General features: G+C 44.5%; 1 protein-coding gene across 1 annotated transcript in view; it reads left to right on the forward strand.

Moving 5' to 3' along the window:
* LOC106608787 (phospholipid-transporting ATPase ABCA1) overlaps positions 1-23,105 on the forward strand; it is a 253,841-nt gene that overhangs the window by 112,902 nt on the left and 117,834 nt on the right. Inside the window, exons 25-27 of the mRNA XM_082977279.1 lie at positions 5,113-5,226; positions 5,380-5,415; positions 7,322-7,461. Coding sequence (XP_082833405.1) covers positions 5,113-5,226; positions 5,380-5,415; positions 7,322-7,461 — 290 coding nt within the window. The remainder of the gene's footprint in view (positions 1-5,112; positions 5,227-5,379; positions 5,416-7,321; positions 7,462-23,105) is intronic.

Raw genomic sequence — 23,105 nt, forward strand, 5'->3', positions numbered from 1 at the left:
AATAAGTTGGGTGAATTTTGGCCCATTCCTCCTGACAAAGCTGGTGTAACTGAGTCAGGTTTATAGGCCTCCTTGCTCGCACACGCTTTTTCAGTTCTGCCCACAAATTTTCTATAGGGTTGAGGTCAGGGCTTTGTGATGGCCGCTCCAATACATTGACATTGTTGTCCTTAAGGCATTTTGACACAACTTTGGAAGTATGATTATGGTCATTGTCCATTTGGAAGACCCATTTGCTACCAAGCTTTAACTTCCAGACTGATGTCTTGAGATGTTGCTTCAATATATCCACATAATTTTCCTCCCTCATGATGCCATCTATTTTGTGAAGTGCACCAGTCCCTCCTGCAGCGAAGCACCCCCACAACATGATGCTGCCAGACCCGTGCTTCGCGGTTGGGATGGTGTTCTTCGGCTTGCAAGCCTCCCCCTTTTTCCTCCAAACATAACGATGGTCATTATGGCCAAACAGTTCTATTTTTGTTTCATCAGACCAGAGGACATTTCTCCAAAATGTACGATCTTTGTCCCCATGTGCAGTTGCAAACCGCAGTCTGGCTTTTTTATGGTGGTTTTGGAGCAGTGGCTTCTTCCTTACTGAGCGGCCTTTCAGGTTATGTCGATATAGGACTCGTTTTACTGTGGATATAGATACTTTTGTACCTGTTTCCTCCAGCAAGGTCCTTTGCTGTTGTTCTGGGATTGATTTGCACTTTTCCCACCAAAGTATGTTCATCTCTAGGAGACAGAACGCATCTCCTTCCTGAGCGTTATGACGGCTGCGTGGTCCCATGAGGTTTATATTTGCGTACTATTGTTTGTACAGATGAACGTGGTACCTTCAGGCATTTGGAAATTGCTCCCAAGAAAGAGCCATACTTGTGGAGGTCTTGGCTGATTTTCCCATGATGTCAAGCGAAGAGGCACTGAGTTTGAAGTTAGGCCTTGAAATACATCCACAGGTACACCTCCAATTGACTCAACTGATGTTTTCTGGAATTTTCCAAGCTGTATAAAGGCACAGTCAACTTCTTTTATGTAAACATCTGACCCACTGGAATTGTGATACAGTGACTTATAAGTGAAATAATCTGTCTGTAAACAATTGTTGGAAAAATTACTTGTGTCATGTACAAAGTAGATGTCCTAACCGACTTGCCAAAACTATAGTTGTTAACAAAAAAAATGAGGAGTGGTTGAAAAACGAGTTTTACTGACTCCAACAAGTGTATGTAATCTTCCGACTTCAACTGTATATACAGTATGTAGTGACGGGCACCGACATGGAATATCGATACAATATCTGTTTGTATTGGTTTTATTTGAAAATCATTGCAACTGTGTGAATGTTTGCTTTTCCTTTCACTTTCACGGCTCTCTATAGACCAGACTGCTTGCTGATTATGGCGTCGGAAGAAATGGCTGCAGTTTTACGGGTGCCCAACCAATTGTGCTATTATGTGTGTTTCTTTGCGCTATTTGTAACTTATTTTGTACATAATGTTTCTGCAACCGTATCTTATGGCAGAAAAGAGCTTCTGGATATCAGGACAACGATCACTCACCTTGGATTAGACAAAGATTCTTTCAACAACAAGCAAGACTCACATGATATTCTCCAAACACCCGGCAGGGCGACATCCCAGTTATTCGCAAGAGGAAGCGACGCAGGTACAGAGGACGAAGAGCCGGATGCCTCGTCAGGACCCGCAGAAGGCGAGTAGGAAAGCTGCCGTTACCGTCAATATTACTCGCCAACGTGCAATCATTGGACAATAAATTAGACGAGGTACGATCACGAATATCCTGCCAACGGCACATCAAAAACTGTAATATCCTATGTTTCACGGAATCGTGGCTGAATGACGACATGGATTTTCAGCTAGCGGGATATACGCTGCACCGGCAGGATAGAACAGCACACTCCGGTAAGACGAGGGGGGGCGGTCTGTGCATATTTGTAAACAACAGCTGGTGCACGAAATCTAAGGAAGTCTCTAGATTTTGCTCGCCTGAAGTAGAGTATATTGTGATAAATTGCAGGCCACACTACTTGCCTAGAGAGTTCTCAGCTATACTTTTCGTGGCTGTTTATTTACCACCACAAACAGATGCTGGTACTAAGACCGCACTCAGTCAGCTGTATAAGGAAATAAGCAAACAGGAAACCACTCACCCAGAGGCGGCGCTCCTAGTGGCCGGAGACTTTAATGCAGGGAAACTTAAAGCAGTTCTACCAAATCTCTATCAACATGTTAAATGTGCAACCAGAGGGAAAAAATTCTAGATCACCTCTACTCCACATACAGAGACGCGTACAAAACTCTCCCTCGCCCTCCATTTGGTAAATCCGACCACAACTCTATCCTCCTGATTCCTGCTTACAAGCAAAAATTAAAGCAGGAAGCACCAGTGACTCGGTCTATAAAAAAAGTGGTCAGATGAAGCAGATGCTAAACTACAGGACTGTTTTGCTATCACAGACTGGAACATGTTCTGGGATTCTTCCGATGACATTGAGGAATACACCACATCAGTCACTGGCTTTATCAATAAGTGCATCGAGGACGTCGTCCCCACAGTGACTGTACGTACATACCCCAACCAGAAGCCATGGATTACAGGCAACATTTGCACTGAGCTAAAGGGTAGAGCTGCCGCTTTCAAGGTGCGGGACTCTAACCCGGAAGCTTACAAGAAATCCCGCTATGCCCTGCGACGAACCATCAAACAGGCAAAGCGTCAATACAGGGCTAAGATTGAATCATACTACACAAGCTACGACGCTCGTCGACTGTGGCAGGGCTTGCAAACTATTACAGACTACAAAGGGAAGCACAGCCGCGAGCTGCCCAGTGACACGAGCCTACCAGACGAGCTAAATCACTTCTGTGCTCGCTTCGAGGCAAGCAACATTGAAGCATGCATGAGAGCATCAGCTGTTCTGGATGACTGTGTGATCACGCTCTCCATAGCCGATGTGAGTGTGACCTTTTAAATAGGTCAACATACACAAGGCTGCGGGACCAGACGGATTACCAGGACGTGTGCTCCGGGCTTGTGCTGACCAACTGGCAGGTGTCTTCACTGACATTTTCAACATGTCCCTGATTGAGTCTGTAATATCAACATGTTTCAAGCAGATCACCATAGTCCCTGTACCCAAGAACACAAAGGCAACCTGCCTAAATGACTACAGAACCGTAGCACTCACGTCCGTAGCCATGAAATGCTTTGAAAGGCTGGTGCACATCAACACCATTATCCCAGAAACCCTAGACCCACTCCAATTTGCATACCGCCCAAACAGATCCACAGATGATGCAATCTCTATTACTGCACGCTGCCCTTTCCCACCTGGACAAAAGGAACACCTATGTGAGAATGCTATTCATTGACTACAGCTCAGCGTTCAACACCATAGTACCCTCAAAGCTCATCACTAAGCTAAGGAACCTGGGACTAAACACCTCCCTCTGCAACTGGATCCTGGACTTCCTGACGGGCCGCCCCCAGGTGGTGAGGGTAGGTAGCAACACATCTGCCATGCTGATCCTCAACACTGAAGCTCCCCAGGGGTGCGTGATCAGTCCCCTCCTGTACTCTCTGTTCATCCACGACTGCATGGCCAGGAACGACTCCAACACCATCATTAAGTTTGCAGACGACACAACAGTGGTAGGCCTGATCACCGACAACGACGAGACAGCCTATAGGGAGGAAGTTAGAGACCTGGCCGGGTGGTGCCAGAATAACAACCTATCCCTCAACGTAACCAAGACTAAGGAGATGATTGTGGACTACAGGAAAAGGAGCACCGAGCACGCCCCCATTCTCATCGACGGGGCTGTAGTGGAACAGGTTGAGAGATTCAAGTTCCTTGGTGTCCACATCAACAACAAACTAGAATGGTCCAAACACACCAAGACAAGTCGTGAAGAGGGCACGACAAAGCCTATTCCCCCTCAGGGAACTAAAAAGATTTGGCATGGGTCCTGAGACCCTCAAGGTTCTACAACTGCAACATTGAGAGCATCCTGACCGGTTACATCACTGCCTGGTATGGCAATTGCTCGGCCTCTGACCGCAAGGCACTTCAGAGGGTAGTGCGTACGGCCCAGTACATCACTGGGACAAAGCTGCCTGCCATCCAGGACCTCTACACCAGGCTGTGTCAGAGGAAGGTCCTAAAAATTGTCAAAGACCCCAGCCACCCCAGTCATAGACTGTTCTCTTTACCTCCGCATGGCAAGCGGTACCGGAGTGCCAAGTCTAGGACAAAAAGGCTTCTCAACAGTTTTTACCCCCAAATGGTTACCCAGACTATTTGCTTTGTGTGCCCCCCAACCCCTCTTTTACGCTGCTGCTACTCTCTGTTTTATCATATATGCATAGTCACTTTAACTATACATTCACATACATACTACCTCAATTGGCCCGACCAACCAGTGCTCCTGCACATTGGCTAACCGGGCTATCTGCATTGTGTCCCACCACCCGCCAACCCCTCTTTTTACGCTACTGCTACTCTCTGTTCATCATATATGCATAGTCACTTTAACCATACCTACATGTACATACTACCTCAATAAGCCCGACTAACCGGTGTCTTTATATAGCCTATTATATAGCCTTATTTTCAATTGTCTTTTTACTGTTGTTATATATCTTTACTTACCCCACACACACACACACACACACACACACACACACACACACATATACCTTTTTTTCGCACTATTGGTTAGAGCCTGTAAGTAAGCATTTCACTGTAAGGTCTACACCTGTTGTATTCGGGGCACGTGACAAATACACTTTGATTTGATTGTCCATTGGGCCAGGCGTGAATGTTCTGGGACCCTAAACCTACCAAGCCAATTTGAATACATTTGGAAGCCCATCCACCGTTGAAGGCCCAGGAAGAATAAACTAATACCACATTATACCTTTATCATGTTGATGTGAGATATCATATCAAATGATTGATATTGTTACCCTCAGCTAGTAATATGACACTGTATATGCCACAAGCGGTTGCTATTATTTCTGTATGGTATTCAAAACGGTAAATGGGTTATGCCAATACAACTGATCTTCTGTGTATTATTTTAGATAACAAAGCACCTTTGGTAAGAGACAAGACAAGAAGTTCAAGGGAATCCAAGCGGCAACGGCAAAGCCTGACCAATGTCGGGAACACTTCAGACAAAGTGACTGGGAAAAGTGGTATGTGCGTAATTACCTTTCAATAATATGAAAAATATATCAAATAAAAAATAGGCCTATTCTGAGGTAGAGACATGATGTCTTATTGCAAATGAATGGTAATGTTCTGTTCTCTTTATGCCCTCCATGTCTAATGTTATGATCCAACTGAAGCTGAAGTGAAAGCCAAGTTCACAAGCAGAGTGGAGGGTACGTATACCCGAGTTAAAATTTTAATAGGGATAGCCCTCTTTTTTTTCAAATTTTTGCCTAAAATGACATACCCAAATCGAACTGCCTGTAGCTCAAGCCCTGAAGCAAGGATATGCATATTCTTGGTACCATTTGAAAGGAAACACTTTGAGGTTTGTGGAAATGTGAATTGAATGTAGGAGAATATAACACAATATATCTGGTAGTAGAAAATACAATGAAAACTTTTGTTTTTACCACCATCTTTGAAATGCAACAGAAAGGTCCCAAATCCAGCCATCACTCTGGTTGTAATTCAGTGTATGTGCAAAGTTTCAGACTGATAACTTGAAGTATGAGCAAGCTACATGACATTTAGTGTGAAGTCACCCAGGTACATTTGGGCAAATCGTGAAGGATACATTTACATTACATTTTTCTGCAAGAATATCGTCAAATCTGTATACCTGGACTTTGATTGAGCTTTTCCAGTATTAGTAGCCATATTGTAAGTTCAACATTTGTAAAACACACAGTTTTCATAACTCTCCATATTCTTGTAACTTTGTCCAAAAGGAAAAGGCTTGCTGTCGCACAAGGTTAGCAGCAAAATTTTGCGACAGATACGGGGTTTCCGTATATTCCCCAAAAGCCCAGCTCATTGGCTATCTAGCTTTTTTTTTACCCCGATTGGTGCTTATTTGACAAAGTTACAGTTAATCAAGTGAAGACCGCCCATGTCATCGGAGCGCCATGAATGTGACGCTCTCTGACCAAATTTGGTGTCCTATAGGATATACTAAAGTACACACCTAATGATATAGTGAAGTCTGGTTACGTTCTAGGATCTCTGAGGAATAAATACGAACGTGATTTGACTGGGTGAAACAACATTTAGGGTTAGATTTTCACAGATTCCTTTCTTTGCAAATTGAACGAGTGGAAATACAAAATTGATCGTGCATGCTATATGGACCTTTTTAGGATATGAAAAATGATTTTATCTAACAAAACAACACTTCATGTTAACTCTTGGACCCTTTGGATGATAAATCAGAGCAAGATTTCAGAATGTATGTACACATTTCACCTTCAGAGGTGAATTTATCAGACCTATCGTGGTGAACATAGTGTTTTGTTGTTAGGAGCTCTTCTTAAACAATAGCATGGCATTTTTTCACAGTAATAGCTACTGTAAATTGGACAGTGCAGTTATATTAACAAGAATTTAAGCTTTCCGATATAAGACACATGTACCAACATTTGTTGTTTCTCTAAAATCTGCAATCCTGGCACACGGCGCTGCATGATTTACAACTGTCCCATTGACGGGACGCCTATCCCTAAGAAGTTGGCACACACATTCATATGTTTTCACGAAGCCTCATTATTTGCTGCTCTCTGACAATTAACACTGGAGAAGACGCAAAAGGTCAGTCATTGTGACAGTTCTTGCTCCATTGTCTCCTTGGTTGGCAACAGAGTCAATTTGTCACACAGGTGCAGCTTTTCCACACACTTTCCATTTTGGAAAGCCAAACAAAATCCCATAGCCCTTTCAATTCATATTCCACGCAGGAGGTTTTCATTTTACACAATGCAATAGTATCAGAAAATGCCCATCTCCTTTACAGTTTCTTCCTGAGCAAGCCCACTTATGAAACACATTTTATTTCACAAATTACATATGCTTTGTTTCAAAAATACTTTTGTTGGACTTTTTAGACAGATAAGAGGCCACATTGCTTATTTTGTGGGCTTTGTTTTGTGAGAGAGGCTAAAACATTTTCATTCACTTCCTACAAACCTAAGATCCGAACAGATTGTCAGATGGTTTTCATTCACTTCATGAACACTGTGTTGTACCTAAAATGCACTGAATCATCTGTGTTATTGTAGACATGTTGTATGCCCTCCATTTTAGATGTGGAGAGAGTGGCCAATGTGAATGGGAAGGGCTCCAGTGTGATAATGGGATGGGAACTAATCCGAAGACAATTCCTGGCCCTCTTCATCAAACGTTTCCACCACGCACGCAGGAGCCGCAAAGGCATCATTGCTCAGGTAATGACCACACACAAACCCCATAGTTCTCTACTCCTCTGTTCTCTATACCCTTAAGTGTAGTAGTGTCATGAAAAAAATCCATTATATTGTAAAAAGAGGTGGCTACGTACCGTAGGGGGAAGTAGTTTGACAAATAGATATGATAATACTACCAACTCTTCAATCTGTGGAGAAAAATGAATGCTCAGTCCCTATGTATGCAACAAACCTAGAATGTATTATATGTTTCTTAAGGAAAGTGAATGTTTTATCTTATCTGAAGGGCTTATCTGTCTTATCTGCCAAGGAGATAGAGCCCGTCACAACTTTTAGAGATGCTCTGTAGTGTAAACTAAAATTTGTTTAGAACACACACATACACACACCAGCTATGAGAACTTCCTGTCTCCCCTCATAACGGTTTCCACTTTAAATTAATAGGAACCTCAAAGGCAAAGAGATGTCTATGATTTTTTTTTGGTTTAGTTTTTTTTTCTAATTTGTTAGTATGCTAATAATGTGGTTTCATTAGTTATGTATCAAATAAGATTATCATAACAATTAGCTCGCTGGCAGATTGCTATTAGCCTGTAAAGTGTGTGTCCGTATCGTTTTGTGAGTTATTTTAATTTCGAGTCAGAACCAATACATGGTTATCTATTTACATGACACCTTACATTTACTTTTCATCAGAGATGATGGACAATTGTTGACGTACAAACTCAGATTTTCTGTTTCTTTGTAGTTTATTTTGAGCTCTGTTCCACTAATAATCATATTGATGCAAATCTTTATTCATAACACGTGTGTAGACATGATGCAACCCCATCAGCGATGAACGATACCACGACATTGAATTAATTACACTCCAAAGGCACCATCATGAAGTACTCCACTCCACTTCTCCTATTCGCCCGTGTGTAAACCTACCACCTGCCGCATTCTAGAACACACTTCCCCCTGTAACTCGCTGCAATACCGATCATACCATTAGTCACTGACAATACCGGATGAGACTATGTTTTGTTAGCGAGGGGAGGTGTGTGTGTGGAGTGAAAGTGTGTCCCAAATGGCATCCTATTTCCTATATAGTGCACTACTTTTGACTATGAGCCCTCATCCAAAGTAGTCCACTATAAAGGGAACAGGATTCCAATTGGGACGCAACCTTTGTTTCGTGGCTCCTCTCCTCCCTCCTTCTTCCTCTCATTCCACCTCTCTTCCTGCCTATTCATGTCACTTGTGGGGCTGACAAAGGGCCTGACCGTCATGTAAACAGTTCCCATTGTTAGCTTATATGAATGTGGCGTGAGGTAGTCTCTTTAAACAGAGCCGGTGGGGAATTCAAAAGAGATGATGGCGTGAGACTCAAAAGGAAGTGATTTATGGGGACGAAAGTTAGGAGATGGACGGTTAAGGATGTGGACTTGAGGAAGTGGTAGGGAGGCAAGCTCTTGTGTCATGTGAGCCCAGGTGACTGAACGAACTCGACGTTCGTACCTGAGACTGATTGAGATGGCTTTTCGATAGGTTATCCCAGAGTTGTGTGTGGAAGCATTGTGCTTGATTCAAAATGGATGTCCTCTGCCTTCACTGCAGATGACCATCCTTCCAATGGATGCACATAGATATTATTCAGGGCCAGGCCTCTGTTTCCCAGAATGTTCATAGTGTTAAACTTTAGATTCTGTTGTTGGCATCAAAGCTGTTTCCTTAAAACCATTGTTGCACCCAAAGGGATGAATACAATAGTCATGGTTCAAGTGACAGGGGGGCAAATCAAAGAATTTCAACATTGGGCACCCCCAAGACACATTTGGTACACTAAACAGTTAATGTATAAATTGAACACTGACGGTAGTTTGTGGCAAAGTGTACAGGTATTTAGTCACACTTGTGTGTGCTATGCCAAACAATTGGCATTACAATTGGTATTACACTTCAAGAACAGTCATCGTAAAAACAAATAAATATTGAATGCGGGAAACCAGGCCCATGACACGGCAACTTTTACCCACAAAGAAAGAAAGTCTCTACTTCCTTATATCATTTTTAACTCATATTACGTGGACAATTTCATTGAAAAGTGAATTCTGTCAATTTACAAGGTAGCTTACAGGGAATTGAAAGAACATAGTCTGGGTTTTATCATCTCCTACGACATTGACCTTCCAGTCGCTTTGTTCTACCGTTTCTCTATTTTCCTGTGATTCACTAGTCGGTTAATTGATGAGCTGAGCTGCACTCGGTGACTTCCTCTCAGATATGTAACCAATGGTAACAAGGGTACATCTACTTAACTTGGTACATAAAATAGCTTTCTGTGGTGTTCTGAAATGTTCCATCAATCGCTAACTAACTCTTATTAGTGATCAAATTAGCCTGTGTATTACAGTGAGTCTTTGTTATTAGCTGAATTAGTCTAATTTATTATCGTTGTTGTTATTTCCGGTCAATTAACCTTGTTTATAATTTAAAGACCAACATTGTATATTGTATAATGTGGAAGATTCAGAATTTAGCAGACGTTCTTATCCAGAGCAACTTACGGTTAGTGAATCCATCTTAAAACCTGTTGTGGATAGGGGGCAGTATTTTCACGGCCGGATGAAAAAAACTGACGAAGAACAGCAAAGGTAATACAATTTTTCTAATACTAATTCTGAGTTTAGTGAGCACGAACTTGGCGGGTGTCATAATAGCTAGCCCTGATGGCTGAGCTATGTACTCAGAATTCACCGGAAGTTTGCGGTGGGAATACGATTTCTGAACATCACATGCTAATGTAAAAAGCAGTTTTTTTTATATAAATATGAACTTGATTGAACAAAACATGCATGTATTGTATAACATAATGTCCTAGGAGTGTCATCTGATGAAGATCATCAAAGGTTAGTGCTGCATTTAGCTGTGGTTTGGGTTTTTGTGACATACATGCTTGCTTTGAAAATGGCTGTGTGATTATTTTTGTCTGTGTACTCTCCTAACATAATCTAATGTTTTGCTTTCGCTGTAAAGCCTTTTTGAAATCGGACAATGTGGTTGGATTAACGAGTCTTATCTTTCAAATGGTGTAAAATAGTCGTATGTTTGAGAAATTGAAATTATAGCATTTTTTTGGTTTTTGTATTTCGTGCCACGCTCTACCATTGGATATTGGCGAGGCGTTCCGCTAGCAGAACGTCTGTCCTCAATTAACATAGCTAGGTGAGACAACGACCTTGTCCGAAATCTGTCTTGCCTACTACTTACTTAAACTACATACTGTGTACTAATCGTACTACATACTATTTAGAATGTACTGTTTAGTAAAAACTAATACAGCAAGCTACAAGTATGGGCATACTAGCCTTATCCTACTGAGAATGTGTCATCTAATACACAGTTGTGTTGATTCCCTCCATACCTTAATTTTGGTACAGAGCTCCTTTTAGCTGATTATCAGTTGTGGTCAGATACACGTGGCTCTCAAAAGACGACTCTCTTCCTCAATAGTGTGCAACAAATTCTACTAGATGAAAATTAGAAATGACTATAACTGTCATGACTTCCGCCGAAGTCGGTCCCTCTCCTTGTTTGGGCAGCGTTCGGCGGTCGACGTCACCGGTCTTCTAGCCATCGCCGCTCCACCTTTCATTTTCCATTTGTTTTGTCTTGGTTTTCTGCACACCTGGTTCACATTCCCTCATCTGACTAAATGTATATTACCCTCTGTTCCCCCCATGTTTGTGTGTGGAATTGTTTGTTTGTTTGTTACGTGTGGTTCGCTTCAGGCTGGTTTGCGCCGGGTATGTGTTTGACCCGTGTGTTTTGTTTATTGTACCGTTTGTGTACCGCTGTTTTCCTTGGGCATGAATAAAGTGTGCCTGTTATCAACCATCTCTGCTCTCCTGCACCTGACTTACCTTCAACCAGTTGCGCACATTGTGACAGAATTCCACACATGTTATGGAGTCAGCAGGAGCAGGTACCCCTGATGTAGGGGTCGATGAGCGCGTCCGGGAGCACACGGCGATGCTCCACCATCTTGGCGCCGTCATGGACCGCGTCGTCCAGACAATGGCCCGCTGGGAGAGACAGGGAGTCCCTCCAGCGCCCTCCCCAGCACAACAGGGGTCTCCACTACTCGCCTCTCCTGCACCCGGTCCCAGTGGGATTCGTCTCGCCCTTCCAGGGAGTTTGATGGGACGGCGGCACGCTGCCAGGCGTTCCTGCTGCAGCTGGAACTGTATCTGGCGACCGTCTATCCAGCTCCTTCAGGACGTGAGATTGTGTCCGCCCTCGTCTCGTGCCTCTCTGGGAAAGCCCTGGAGTGGGCCAACGCAATGTGGGTAGAAGGAGATGCGGTGCTGGACCACTTTGAGGAGTTCACCCGCCGCTTCCGGGCAGTCTTCGACCACCCTCCCGAGGGTAGAGCGGCGGGTGAATGTCTTTTCCACCTGAGGCAGGGGACGAGGAGCGCCCAGGAGTTCACCTTGGACTTTTGGACCCTGGCCGCCGGAGTGGGATGGAACGACAAGGCCCTGATCGACCACTATCGCTGCAGCCTGCGCGAGGATGTCCATCGGAGTTGGCCTGCAGGGACATCACCCTCACGTTTGATCAGCTGGTGGACAACCTGCTGGCTACCCGCGGACGTTCAGACGCAGCTCTGTCGGTTCCATCTCCCAGCACCACTGCTCCGGTGACTATGGAGCTGGCAGGTGCTGCGCTCAGGGAGGCCAGAGGAGGGGCATTCAAGTGCACCATCTGTGGCCGCAGAGGGTATTCTGGCAGTCGGTGTCGGGTTGGTTCCTCTGGGGGTCGAGGCAGCAGGCGGGGCACTCTGGCGTTACCCCAGGTAAGCCTACACCATTCTCATCCAGGGCCCTCTGTTGCCCACCTGTTTTTGCAAGTTAACTTCCTGAGTTTCCCCGCATTCCCAGCATACGGCGCTCGTTGATTCAGGCGCGGCTAGGAATTTCATAGACAGATCAATTGCCCATAGTTTAGGGATCCCCATTGTTCCAGTGGCTAAGCCCTTCCCAGTTCGTGCCTTAGACAGTCGACCAATAGGGTCAGGGTTAATTAGGGAGGCCACCATTCTCCTGGGCATGGTGATGCAGGGGGGTCACAAGGAGAGAATCAGTCTCTTCCTCATTGACTATCCTGCGTTTCCCATGGTGCTAGGCCTACCCTGGTTAGCCTGTCATGACCCCACTGTTTCATGGCAACAGAGGGCTCTCACGGGGTGGTCGCGAGAGTGCTCGAGGAGGTGTTTAGGGGTTTCCGTTGGTGCTACTACGGTGGAAAGTCCAGACCAGGTCTCCACCATGCGCATTCCCCCGAAATATTCCCATTTGGCTCTCGCCTTCTCCAAGAAGAAGGGGACTCAATTACCACCCCATCGTCTGGGGGATTGTACGATAAACCTCCAGGTAGACGCCACACTTCCCAGGAGTCACGTGTATCCCCTGTCACAGGCGGAGACGGCGGCTATGGAGACATACGTCTCCGAATCTCTGCATCAGGGGTACATTCAATCCTCCACTTTACCTGCCTCCTCAAGTTTATTTTTTTGTGAAGAAGAAGGAGGGAGGTCTGCGCCCGTGTATTGACTATCGAGCCCTTAACCAGATCACTGTGAAGTACAGTTACCCGCTACCTCTCATAGCCACAGCGATTGAGTCAATACACGGGGCGTGCTTCCTCACTAAACTAGATCTCAGGAGCGCTTACAACCTGCTGCATATCCGGGAGGGATATGAGTGGAAGACAGCATTCAGTACCACCTCAGGGCATTATGAGTACCTCATCATGCCGTACGGGTTGGTGAATGCTCCGTCAGTCTTCTAAGCCTTTGTGGGCGAGATTTTCAGGGACCTGCATGGGCAGGGTGTAGTGGTGTATATCGATGAAATTCTGATATACTCTGCAACACGCGCCGAGCATGTGTCTTTGGTGCGCAAGGTGCTTGGTCGACTGTTGGAGCATGATCTGTATGTCAAGGCTGAGAAATGCCTGTTCTTCCAGCAGTCCTTCTGCTTCCTAGGATATCGCATTTCCACCTCAGGGGTGGAGATGGAGAGTGACCACATTTCAGCCGTGCGTAATTGGCCGACTCCCACCACGGTAAAGGAGGTGCAGCGTTTTTTAGGGTTTGCCAATTACTACCGGAGGTTTATCCGGGGTTTTGGTCAGGTAGGTGCTCCCATTATCTCACTGCTGAAGGGGGGCCCGGTGAGTTTGCAGTGGTCGGCTGAGGCGGACAGGGCTTTTGGTCACCTACGGGCTCTGTTTACCTCAGCTCCCGTGATGGCGCATCCGGATCCCTCTTTGGCGTTCACGGTGGAGGTGGACGCGTCCGAGACTGGGATAGGAGCCATGCTCTCTCAGCGCTCGGGAACGCCACCGAAGCTCCACCCCTGTGCCTTCTTCTCGAAGAAGCTCAGCCTGGCGGAGCGAAACTATGATGTGGGGGACCGGGAGCTGTTGGCTGTGGTCAAGGCGTTGAAGGCGTGGAGACATTGGCTTGAGGGGGCTCAACACCCTTTTCTCATCTGGACTGACCACCGCAACCTGGAGTACATCCGGGCAGTGAAGAGACTGAATCCTCATCAGGCAAGGTGGGCCATGTTTTTTACCCGTTTTGTTTTCACCCTTTCTTTCAGACCAGGTTCCCAGAATGTTAAGGCAGACGCACTGTCCCGGCTGTATGACACAGAGGAGCGGCCCATGGATCCTACCCCCATACTCCCGGCCTCCTGCCTGGTGGCACCGGTAGTATGGGAGCTGGATGCGGACATTGAGAGGGCGTTACGTGCAGAGCCCACTCCCCTCCAGTGTCCCACTGGGCGTCTGTACGTGCCGTCTGCTGACCGTGACCGGCTGATCTATTGGACCCACACGTCACCCTCCTCTGGTCATCCAGGCATCGGTCAGACGGTGCGCTGTCTGAGTGGGAAGTACTGGTGGCCCACCTTGGCCAAGGACGTGAGGGTTTATGTTTCGTCCAGCTCGGTGTGCGCCCAGGTTAAGGCTCCTAGGCACCTGCCCAGAGGTAAGCTAAACACCTTACCCGTTCCACAACGGCCTTGGTTGCACCTGTCGGTCGATTTCCTCACCGGTCTTCCTCCCTCATAGGGTAACACCATGATCCTGGTTGTTGTGGACCGTTTTTCCAAGTCCTGCCGTCTCCTTCCTCTGCCCGGTCTCCCTACGTCCCTACAGACTGCGGAGGCCTTGTTCACACACGTCTTCCGGCACTACGGGGTGCATGAGGATATAGTGTCTGATCGGGGTCCCCAGTTCACTTCGAGGGTCTGGAGGGCGTTCATGGAATGTCTGGGGGTCTCGATCAGCCTTACCTCCGGTTTTCACTCCGAGAGTAATGGGCAGGTGGAGAGAGTGAACCAAGATGTGGGTAGGTTTCTGAGGTCTTATTGCCAGGACCTGCCAGCGGAGTGGGCGGCGTTCGTGCCCTGGGCCGAGATGGCTCAGAACTTGCTGCGCCCCTCCTCTACTAACCTCTTCCCTCTTCCAGTGCATACTGGGGTACCAGCCGGTTCTGGCACCTTGGCATCAGAGTCGGACCGAGGCTCCTGTGGTGGACGACTGGTTCAGGCGCGCGGAGGAGACCTGGGACGCCGCCCATGTTCACCTCCAGCGGGCTGTGCTGTGCCAGAAGGCCAGCGCAGACCGTCACCACAAGGAGGCTACGGTGTTCGCACCTGGGGACCGGGTCTGGCTCTCGACCCGAAACCTGCCCCTCCGCCTGCCCTGCCAGAAGCTGGGGCCGCGGTTTGTGGAGCCATTTAAAGTCCTGAGGAGAATGAACGAGGTTAGTTACCGGTTACAGCTTCCCCCCGATTACCGTATTAACCCCTCGTTCCATGTGTCTTATCCTCAGGCCGGTGGTGGCTGGCCCGCTTCAAGAGTCTGAGATGCGGGAGGTTCCTCCACCCCCTTTGGACATCGAGGGGGCCCCAGCATACACCGGTCTTCTAGCCATTACCGCTCCACCTTTCATTTTCAGTTTGTCTTGTCTTGGGTTCCCACACACCTGGTTCACATTCCCTCATCTGACTAAATGTATATTACCCTCTGTTCCCCCCATGTCTGTGTATGAAATTGTTTGTTTGTTACGTGTGGTTCGCTTCAGGCTGGTTTGCGCCGGGTATGTGTTTGACCCGTGTGTTTTGTTTATTGTACCGTTTGTGTACTTTGGGCGTTATCGCTGTTTTCCTTGGGCATGAATAAAGTGCGCCTGTTATCACCGATCTCTGCTCTCCTGCACCTGACTTACCTTCAACCAGTTGCGCACATCATGACAATGACATCCTGGCATTTAATGCATAATACATTTTCTCAATTTCACAAACAGTGAGGGAAAAAAGTATTTGATCCCCTGCTGATTTTGTAGGTTTGCCCACTGACAAAGAAATGATCAGTCTATAATTTTATTTGTAGTTTTAGTTGAACAGCGAGAGACAGAATAACAACAAAAAAATCCAGAAAAACACGTCAAAAATGGTATAAAATGATTTGCATTTTAATGAGGGAAATACGTGTTTGACCCCTCTGCAAAACATGACTTAGTACTTGGTGGCAAAACCCTTGTTGGCAATCACAGAGGTCAGATGTTTCTTGTAGTTGGCCACCAGGTTTGCACACATCTCAGGAGGGATTTTGTCCCACTCCTCTTTGCAGATCTTCTCCAAGTCATTAAGGTTTCGAGGCTGAAGTTTGGCAACTCGAACCTTCAGCTCCCTCCACAGATTTTCTATGGGATTAAGGTCTGGAGACAGGCTAGGCCACTCCAGGACCTTAATGTGCTTCTTCTTGAGCCACTCCTTTGTTGCCTTGGCCGTGTGTTTTGGGTCATTGTCATGCTGGAATACCCATCCACGACCCATTTTCAATGCCCTGGCTGAGGGAAGGAGGTTCTCACCCAAGATTTGATCGTACATGGCCCCGTCCATCGTCCCTTTGATGCGGTGAAGTTGTCCTGTCCCCTTAGCAGAAAAACACCCCCAAAGCATAATGTTTCCACCTCCATGTTTGACGGTGGGGATGGTGTTCTTAGGGTCATAGGCAGCATTCCATTGAGTTGATGCCAAAGAGCTCCATTTTGGTCTCATCTGACCACAACACTTTCACCAGTTGTCCTCTGAATCATTCAGATGTTCATTGGCAAACTTCAGACGGGCATGTATATGTGCTTTCTTGAGCAGGGGGACCTTTCGGGCGCTGCAGGATTTCAGTCCTTCACGGCATAGTGTGTTACCAATTGTTTTCTTGGTGACTATGGTCCCAGCTGCCTTGAGATCATTGACAAGATCCTCCCGTGTAGTTCTGGGCTGATTCCTCACCCTTATCATGATCATTGCAACTCCACAAGGTGAGATTTTGCATGGAGCCCCAGGCCGAGGGAGATTGACAGTTCTTTTGTGTTTCTTCCATTTGCGAATAATCGCACCAACTGTTGTCACCTTCTCACCAAGCTGCTTGGCGATGGACTTGTAGCTCATTCCAGCCTTGTGTAGGTGTACAATCTTGTCCCTGACATCCTTGGAGAGCTCTTTGGTCTTGGCCATGGTGGAGAGTTTGGAATTTGATTGATTGCTTCTGTGGACAGGTGTCTTTTATACAGGTAACAAACTGAGATTAGGAGCACTCCCTTTAAGAGTGTGCTCCTAATCTCAGCCCATTTTCTGTATAAAAGACACCTGGGAGACAAATCTTTCTGATTGAGAGGGGGTGAAATACTTATTTCCCTCATTAAAATGCAAATCAATTTATAACATTTTTGACATGTGTTTTTCTGTTCAAATTAACCTACCATTAAAATTATAGACTGATCATTTCTTTGTCAGTGGGCAAACGTACAACATCAGCAGGGGATCAAATACTTTTTTCCCTCACTGTACATTAAAAAAAATATTCACATGCCCAAAATGCCTACTATTTAGAACGCTAGTACGGGTATTTGGACACGACCAATGACATATCACAGTCATAGTAAGTACATTTTTTTCTTGATAAAAGTAGTTATAAGCCAAGTCAGTGTTGGAAAGAAAAGACAAGTGTGAGTGTTAAGGTGGATTGAGAACATGTTGGCATGAATATGATGCATATGAAAATCCCTGTTGATGGCATAGAATTAAATATTACACTGTTAATAGTGTATCATATACCGCTATGGTTAATGGTCTGTTTTATGTGTAGGTCGGAATACATATTAGGACATATGCTACATCAGATATTTTAAGATTAGCATTTAGCATGTTGGATGCAGTTTTCTTTTGGATGTCTGATGCAGCATGTACGACCTAATATGTGCACCGCACAGGCCCTGTGCATTTCTCACGCAATTGGATAGGCAAGCTAGTTGCTTCACAAAAACACATGTTTGACCAAATACAATGCTATTTCTCTGTAAACAAATTAACAACAGACTTTCAGCATGCTTATAGAGAAGGGCACTCAACATGTACTGCACTGACACAAATGACTGATGATTGGTTGAAAGAAATTGCTAATAAGAAGATTGTGGGAGCTCTACTGTTAGATTTCAGTGCAGCCTTTGCTATTATTGACCCTAACCTATTGTTGAAAAAACTTAGGTGCTATGGCTTTTCAACCTCTGTCATATCGTGGATTCAGACCTATCTATCTAATAGAACTCAAAGGGTTTTCTTGAATGGAAGTGTCTCTAATGTCAAGTGTGGTCAAGTGTGGTGTACCGCAGGGCAGCTCTCTAGGGCCTCTACTCTTTTCTATTTTTACCAATGACCTGCCACTGGCATTAAACAAAGCATGTGTGTTCATGTATGCTGATGATTCCACCATATACGCATCAGCAACCATAGCTAATGAAGTCACTGAAACCTTTAACAAAGAGTTAGTCTATTTTGGGATGGGTGGCCAGTAATAAACTGGTCCTGAACATCTAACATCTTAACTAAGAGCATTGCATCTGGTACAAATCACTCCCTAAGTGCTAGACCTCAGCTGAATCTGGTAATGAATGGTGTGGCTGTTGAACAAGTTGAGGAGACTAAATTACTTGGCGTTACCTTAGATTGTAAACTGTCATAGTCAAAACGTATAGATCCAGTGGTTGCAAAGATGGGGAGAGGTCTAGCCGTAATAAAGAGATGCTCTGCTTTTTTGACACCACACTCCTAAAAGCAAGTTCTGCAGGCTCTAGTTTTGTCTAATCTTGATTATTGTCCACTCGTGTGGTCCAGTGCTGCAAGGAAAGACTTAGTTAACCTCTCTGGGAAATGTGGGACGCTAGCGGCAAATTCAAAACAACAAAAATCTCATAATTCAAATTTCTCAAACATACAAATATTATATCCCATTTTAAAGATACACTTCTCGTTCATCCAACCACATTGTCCGATTTCAAAAAGGCTTTACGGCGAAAGCATAACATTAGATTATGTTAGGACAGCGCCGAGACAAGAAAAACCACACAGCCATTTTCCAAGCAAGGAGAGGCTTCACAAAAACCAGAAATACAGCTAAAATGAATCACTAACCTTTGATGATCTTCATCAGATGGCACTCATAGGACTTCATGTTACACAATACATGTATGTTTTGCTCGATAAAGTTCATATTTATATCCAAAAACCCCATTTTACATTGGCATGTAATGTTCAGAAATGTTTTGCCTCCCAAAACCTCCGGTGAATGAGCACATCAATTTACAGAAATACTCATCATAAACGTTGATAAAATATTAAACTGTTATTCAAATAATTATAGATACACTTCTCCTTAATGCAACCGTTGTGTCAGATTTCAAAATACTTTACAGCGAAAGCACACTTTGCAATAATCTGAGTACAGCGCTCAGACAACAACAACAAGCAATACAGATACCCGCCATTTTGGAGTCAACTAAAATCAGAAATAGCATTATACATATTCACTTACCTATGATGATCTTCATCAGAATGCACTCCCAGGAATCCCAGTTCCACAATAAATGTTTGTTTTGTTCGATAAAGTGCATCATTTATGTCCAAATACCTCCTTTTTGTTGGCGCATTTAGTCCACTACTCCAAATACAGGAAGCGCGCGCAAAATGTCACGACGAAAAGTCAAAAGAAGTTCTATTTACGTTCGTAGAAACATGTCAAACGATGTATAGCATCAATCTTTAGGATGTCTTTATCATAAATCTTCAGTAATATTCCAACCGGACGATTCCTTTGTCTTCAAAAAAGAAAAGGAACACAGCTAACTCTCACGGGAGGGTGCGCCACTGAACTCATGTCATTCTCTCAGTCATCTGACTCCATCACCTCTTATTCTCTCCCCAGTCACAGTAGAAGCATGAAACAACGTTCTAAAGACTGTTGACATCTAGTGGAAGCCTTAGGTGAAAATGTGCAAAATGACCCCACAGACACTATATACTGGATAGGGAATCACTTGAAAAACTACAAACCACTTCCTGGTCATTCAAACAGTTCTAGAAACTTCAGAGTGTTTTCTATCCAAATCTACTAATAATATGCATATCCTACCTTCTGGGCCCGAGTAGCAGGCAGTTTAATTTGGGCACGTTATTCATCTGAATTTCCGAATACTGCCCCCTGTCACCAAGAAGTTAAGCTGCAGCTGGCCCAGAACAGAGCGGCACATTTTGCTCTTAATTGTAATCAGAGGGCTGATTTAAATACTATGCATGTCTCTCTTGGCAAAGAGTTGAGGAGACACTGACTGCAACACTTCTTCTTTTTATAAGAAACATTAATGTGTTGAAAATCCCAAATTGTTTGCATAGTCAACTTACACACAGCTCTAACACACACACTTATCCCACCAGACATGCCACCAGGGGTCTTTTCATAGTCCCCAAATCCAGAACAAATTCAAGAAAACGTACAGTATTATATAGAGCCCTTATTGCATGGAACTTCCTTCCATCTCATATTGCTCAAATAAACAGCAAACCTGGTTTCAAAAAGCAGATAAAGAAACACCTCGTGGCACAATGCCTTTCCCCTATTTGACATAGTTTGTGTGTATGCATTGATATGTAGGCTACGTGTGCCTTTTTAAAAATGTACTGTGTTTTGTTCTGTCCTTGAGCTGTTCTTGTCTAATGATGTTCTGTATTATGTAATTCTGTATTATGTTTCATGTTTTGTGTGAACCCCAGGAAGAGTAGCTGCTGCTTTTGCAAAAGCTAATGGGGATCCTAATAAAATACCAAATACCAAATATGCCAACTAGCCAGTCTGCCCTCAAATTAAATGTAATAAAATTAATCCGTTTTTTTTTTACAGTGAATCTGAAAACACTATAATTGTGTTTTGGTGTTTGTACCCATTTAAATATATTATCTTCTTTGTTTCACCAAATTTGAGAGTGTGGTTAACTCGTAGTCTGTGGAGAACATTGTGAACTTAATGACTTTTCTCCATTGTTTGGCGTGTTCACAGAAAAAATACTACCAGCTGCCACACACAATTACAGTCCAAGAGAAAGTGTGTGTGTTCGGGATTATCTCATTTAGAGGCTTTTCAGTTGTCGCAGACTATTTTAGCGGCGCCCGCATTTACATAGAACTCTGCGGTAAATATAGCATTTTTCATTTGTATTGTACTGTATGAATGGGCTCCGGAAATTGCAGCATGTAATTAACTAAGTTCATCAAACCTCCCTCTTCAGTGGAGTATCTAGCAGTACAAGTGTTTAAACATTAAAGATATTGTCCATTCTGTCTATGACCTTTTTGTCAGCTCCAAGAATGGAAATGAAAAGGGAACATTTTACATGGAGGAGAGAAAAGGGGGGAAGTCGTGGTGGCAGGAAAAGAGAACAGAGTAAAATGAATTATGCCTAAGTAGGCGGCAGTTGACAAAGCAAGTGTTTGAAAGTGTTTAATCAAACTCCTTACACATGCAAGGCAGCCAAAACAAGTAAACGGCAAGCATTATAATTGATGAGGGTATAAAAGCGTTTGGTCTCATGTCTGATTGTGTGCATCACTTTCATTGTGGATTGTAACGGAGAGGGTGCGGGTGATGATGGGGTAGGGGTGGAATGATGTTACTACAGTAGCGTTGGATGTTATGAATTCACCTCCATGTCTTCCACACCAACGCAAGCACACATGCACATGCAAATGCACGACAGAAGACAGATGTATGCAATCATACACCACATGTCCACATGCACACACGATTTATATGCAGTGTGCTCCAAAATTATTGGATCCCTTGGTAAAGATGAGTTAAAAAGACAAAATTAATATACTGAGCATCAAAAACATGGGAAAATTATATTATTCTAAAACATTTTATGAGATTGGAGAACACATTGGGAGTGTCACAGGTGTCGTAGTGGAGAGAAGACCAAAATGCAGCGGGTATGTGGATACTCATTCTTTTAATGGAAAAAACTAAAAGCATCCACAGGAAAAACAAAACAATAAACAGTACTCACGACTAGCCAGTGTAGCAGGCTCAATAAACGCAGTGCTCACAAACAATTACCCACAAACACACAGACAAACACACCCTACTAATATAGGACTCCAAATCAAAGGCAACTCAACACACCTGCCTTCAATTGGGAGTCCAATCCCAATTAACTCTACATAGAAAACAAACCTAGAACCTATACCCACAACTAACTAACTAAACCTAGAAATACATAAACACAGAGCAGTGCCCAAAACCCCCGGAATACATAAATAAAACAACCTACTACCTACACCACCACCCCAAACCAAATAAAACAAATACCCTCTGCCACATCCTGACCAAACTCCAACAACAAATAACCCTTAACTGGTCAGGACGTGACAGGGAGAGATCTTACACCATTCCTCCATACATAATCTTTCCAGATCCTTGATATCCTTTGTCTGCGCTTATGGACTACGATTTTCAATTCAAACCACAGGTTTTCAATGGGGTTCAAGTCCAGAGGGCGAGATAGCCATTGCAGAATGTTGATTTTGTGTTCAAGCAATTTATGGGGTGAATTTTGATGTGTGCTTAGGGTTATTGTCTTGCTGGAAGATTCACTTGTGGCCAAATTTCAGCCTCCTGGCAGAGGCAGCCAGGTTTTTGGCAAAATACTTGGTAAAGTTCATGATGCCGTTGACCTTAACAAGTGTCCCAGGACCAGTGGAAGCAAAATAGCCCCATACCATCAAAGATCCACCACCATATTGCACAGTAGTGATGAGGTATTTTCTGCCTATGCATTGTTCTTTCCAAGGCCAAACCCACAATAACAGATTTGTGGTAATGATACTTAGTTTGAATTGATTTGTAAGTATGCAGTCCAGTACAGCACATTCCACTCTGGATGAAAGCACATGACAAGTGAAAAGACAAATTATCATCTTCATCCCCAATCGCTCCCAGCGTTTGCTAATTGGATTGTGCAATAACACTTCAATTGCTCCCTCAAGGGAGCCTCGGTCGGACACATGAAACTACACCCCTTTTCTGATTCTGCGGGGGAAATGCTTCATTTGGTTGGCTGGTGAAAGTAGTATTGTAACACATATGACTTTAGATATCCCACTACAAGAAAAAGGGGGATACCTAGTCAGTTGTATAACTGAATGCTTTCAACTGAACTGTGTCTTCCGCAGTTAACCCAACCCCTCTGAATCAGAGAGGTGCAGGGGGCTGCCTTA

Source organism: Salmo salar, chromosome 07 (assembly GCF_965601325.2).
Source record: "Salmo salar chromosome 07, fSalSal1, whole genome shotgun sequence".
Classification (NCBI taxonomy): Eukaryota; Metazoa; Chordata; class Actinopteri; order Salmoniformes; family Salmonidae; genus Salmo; species Salmo salar.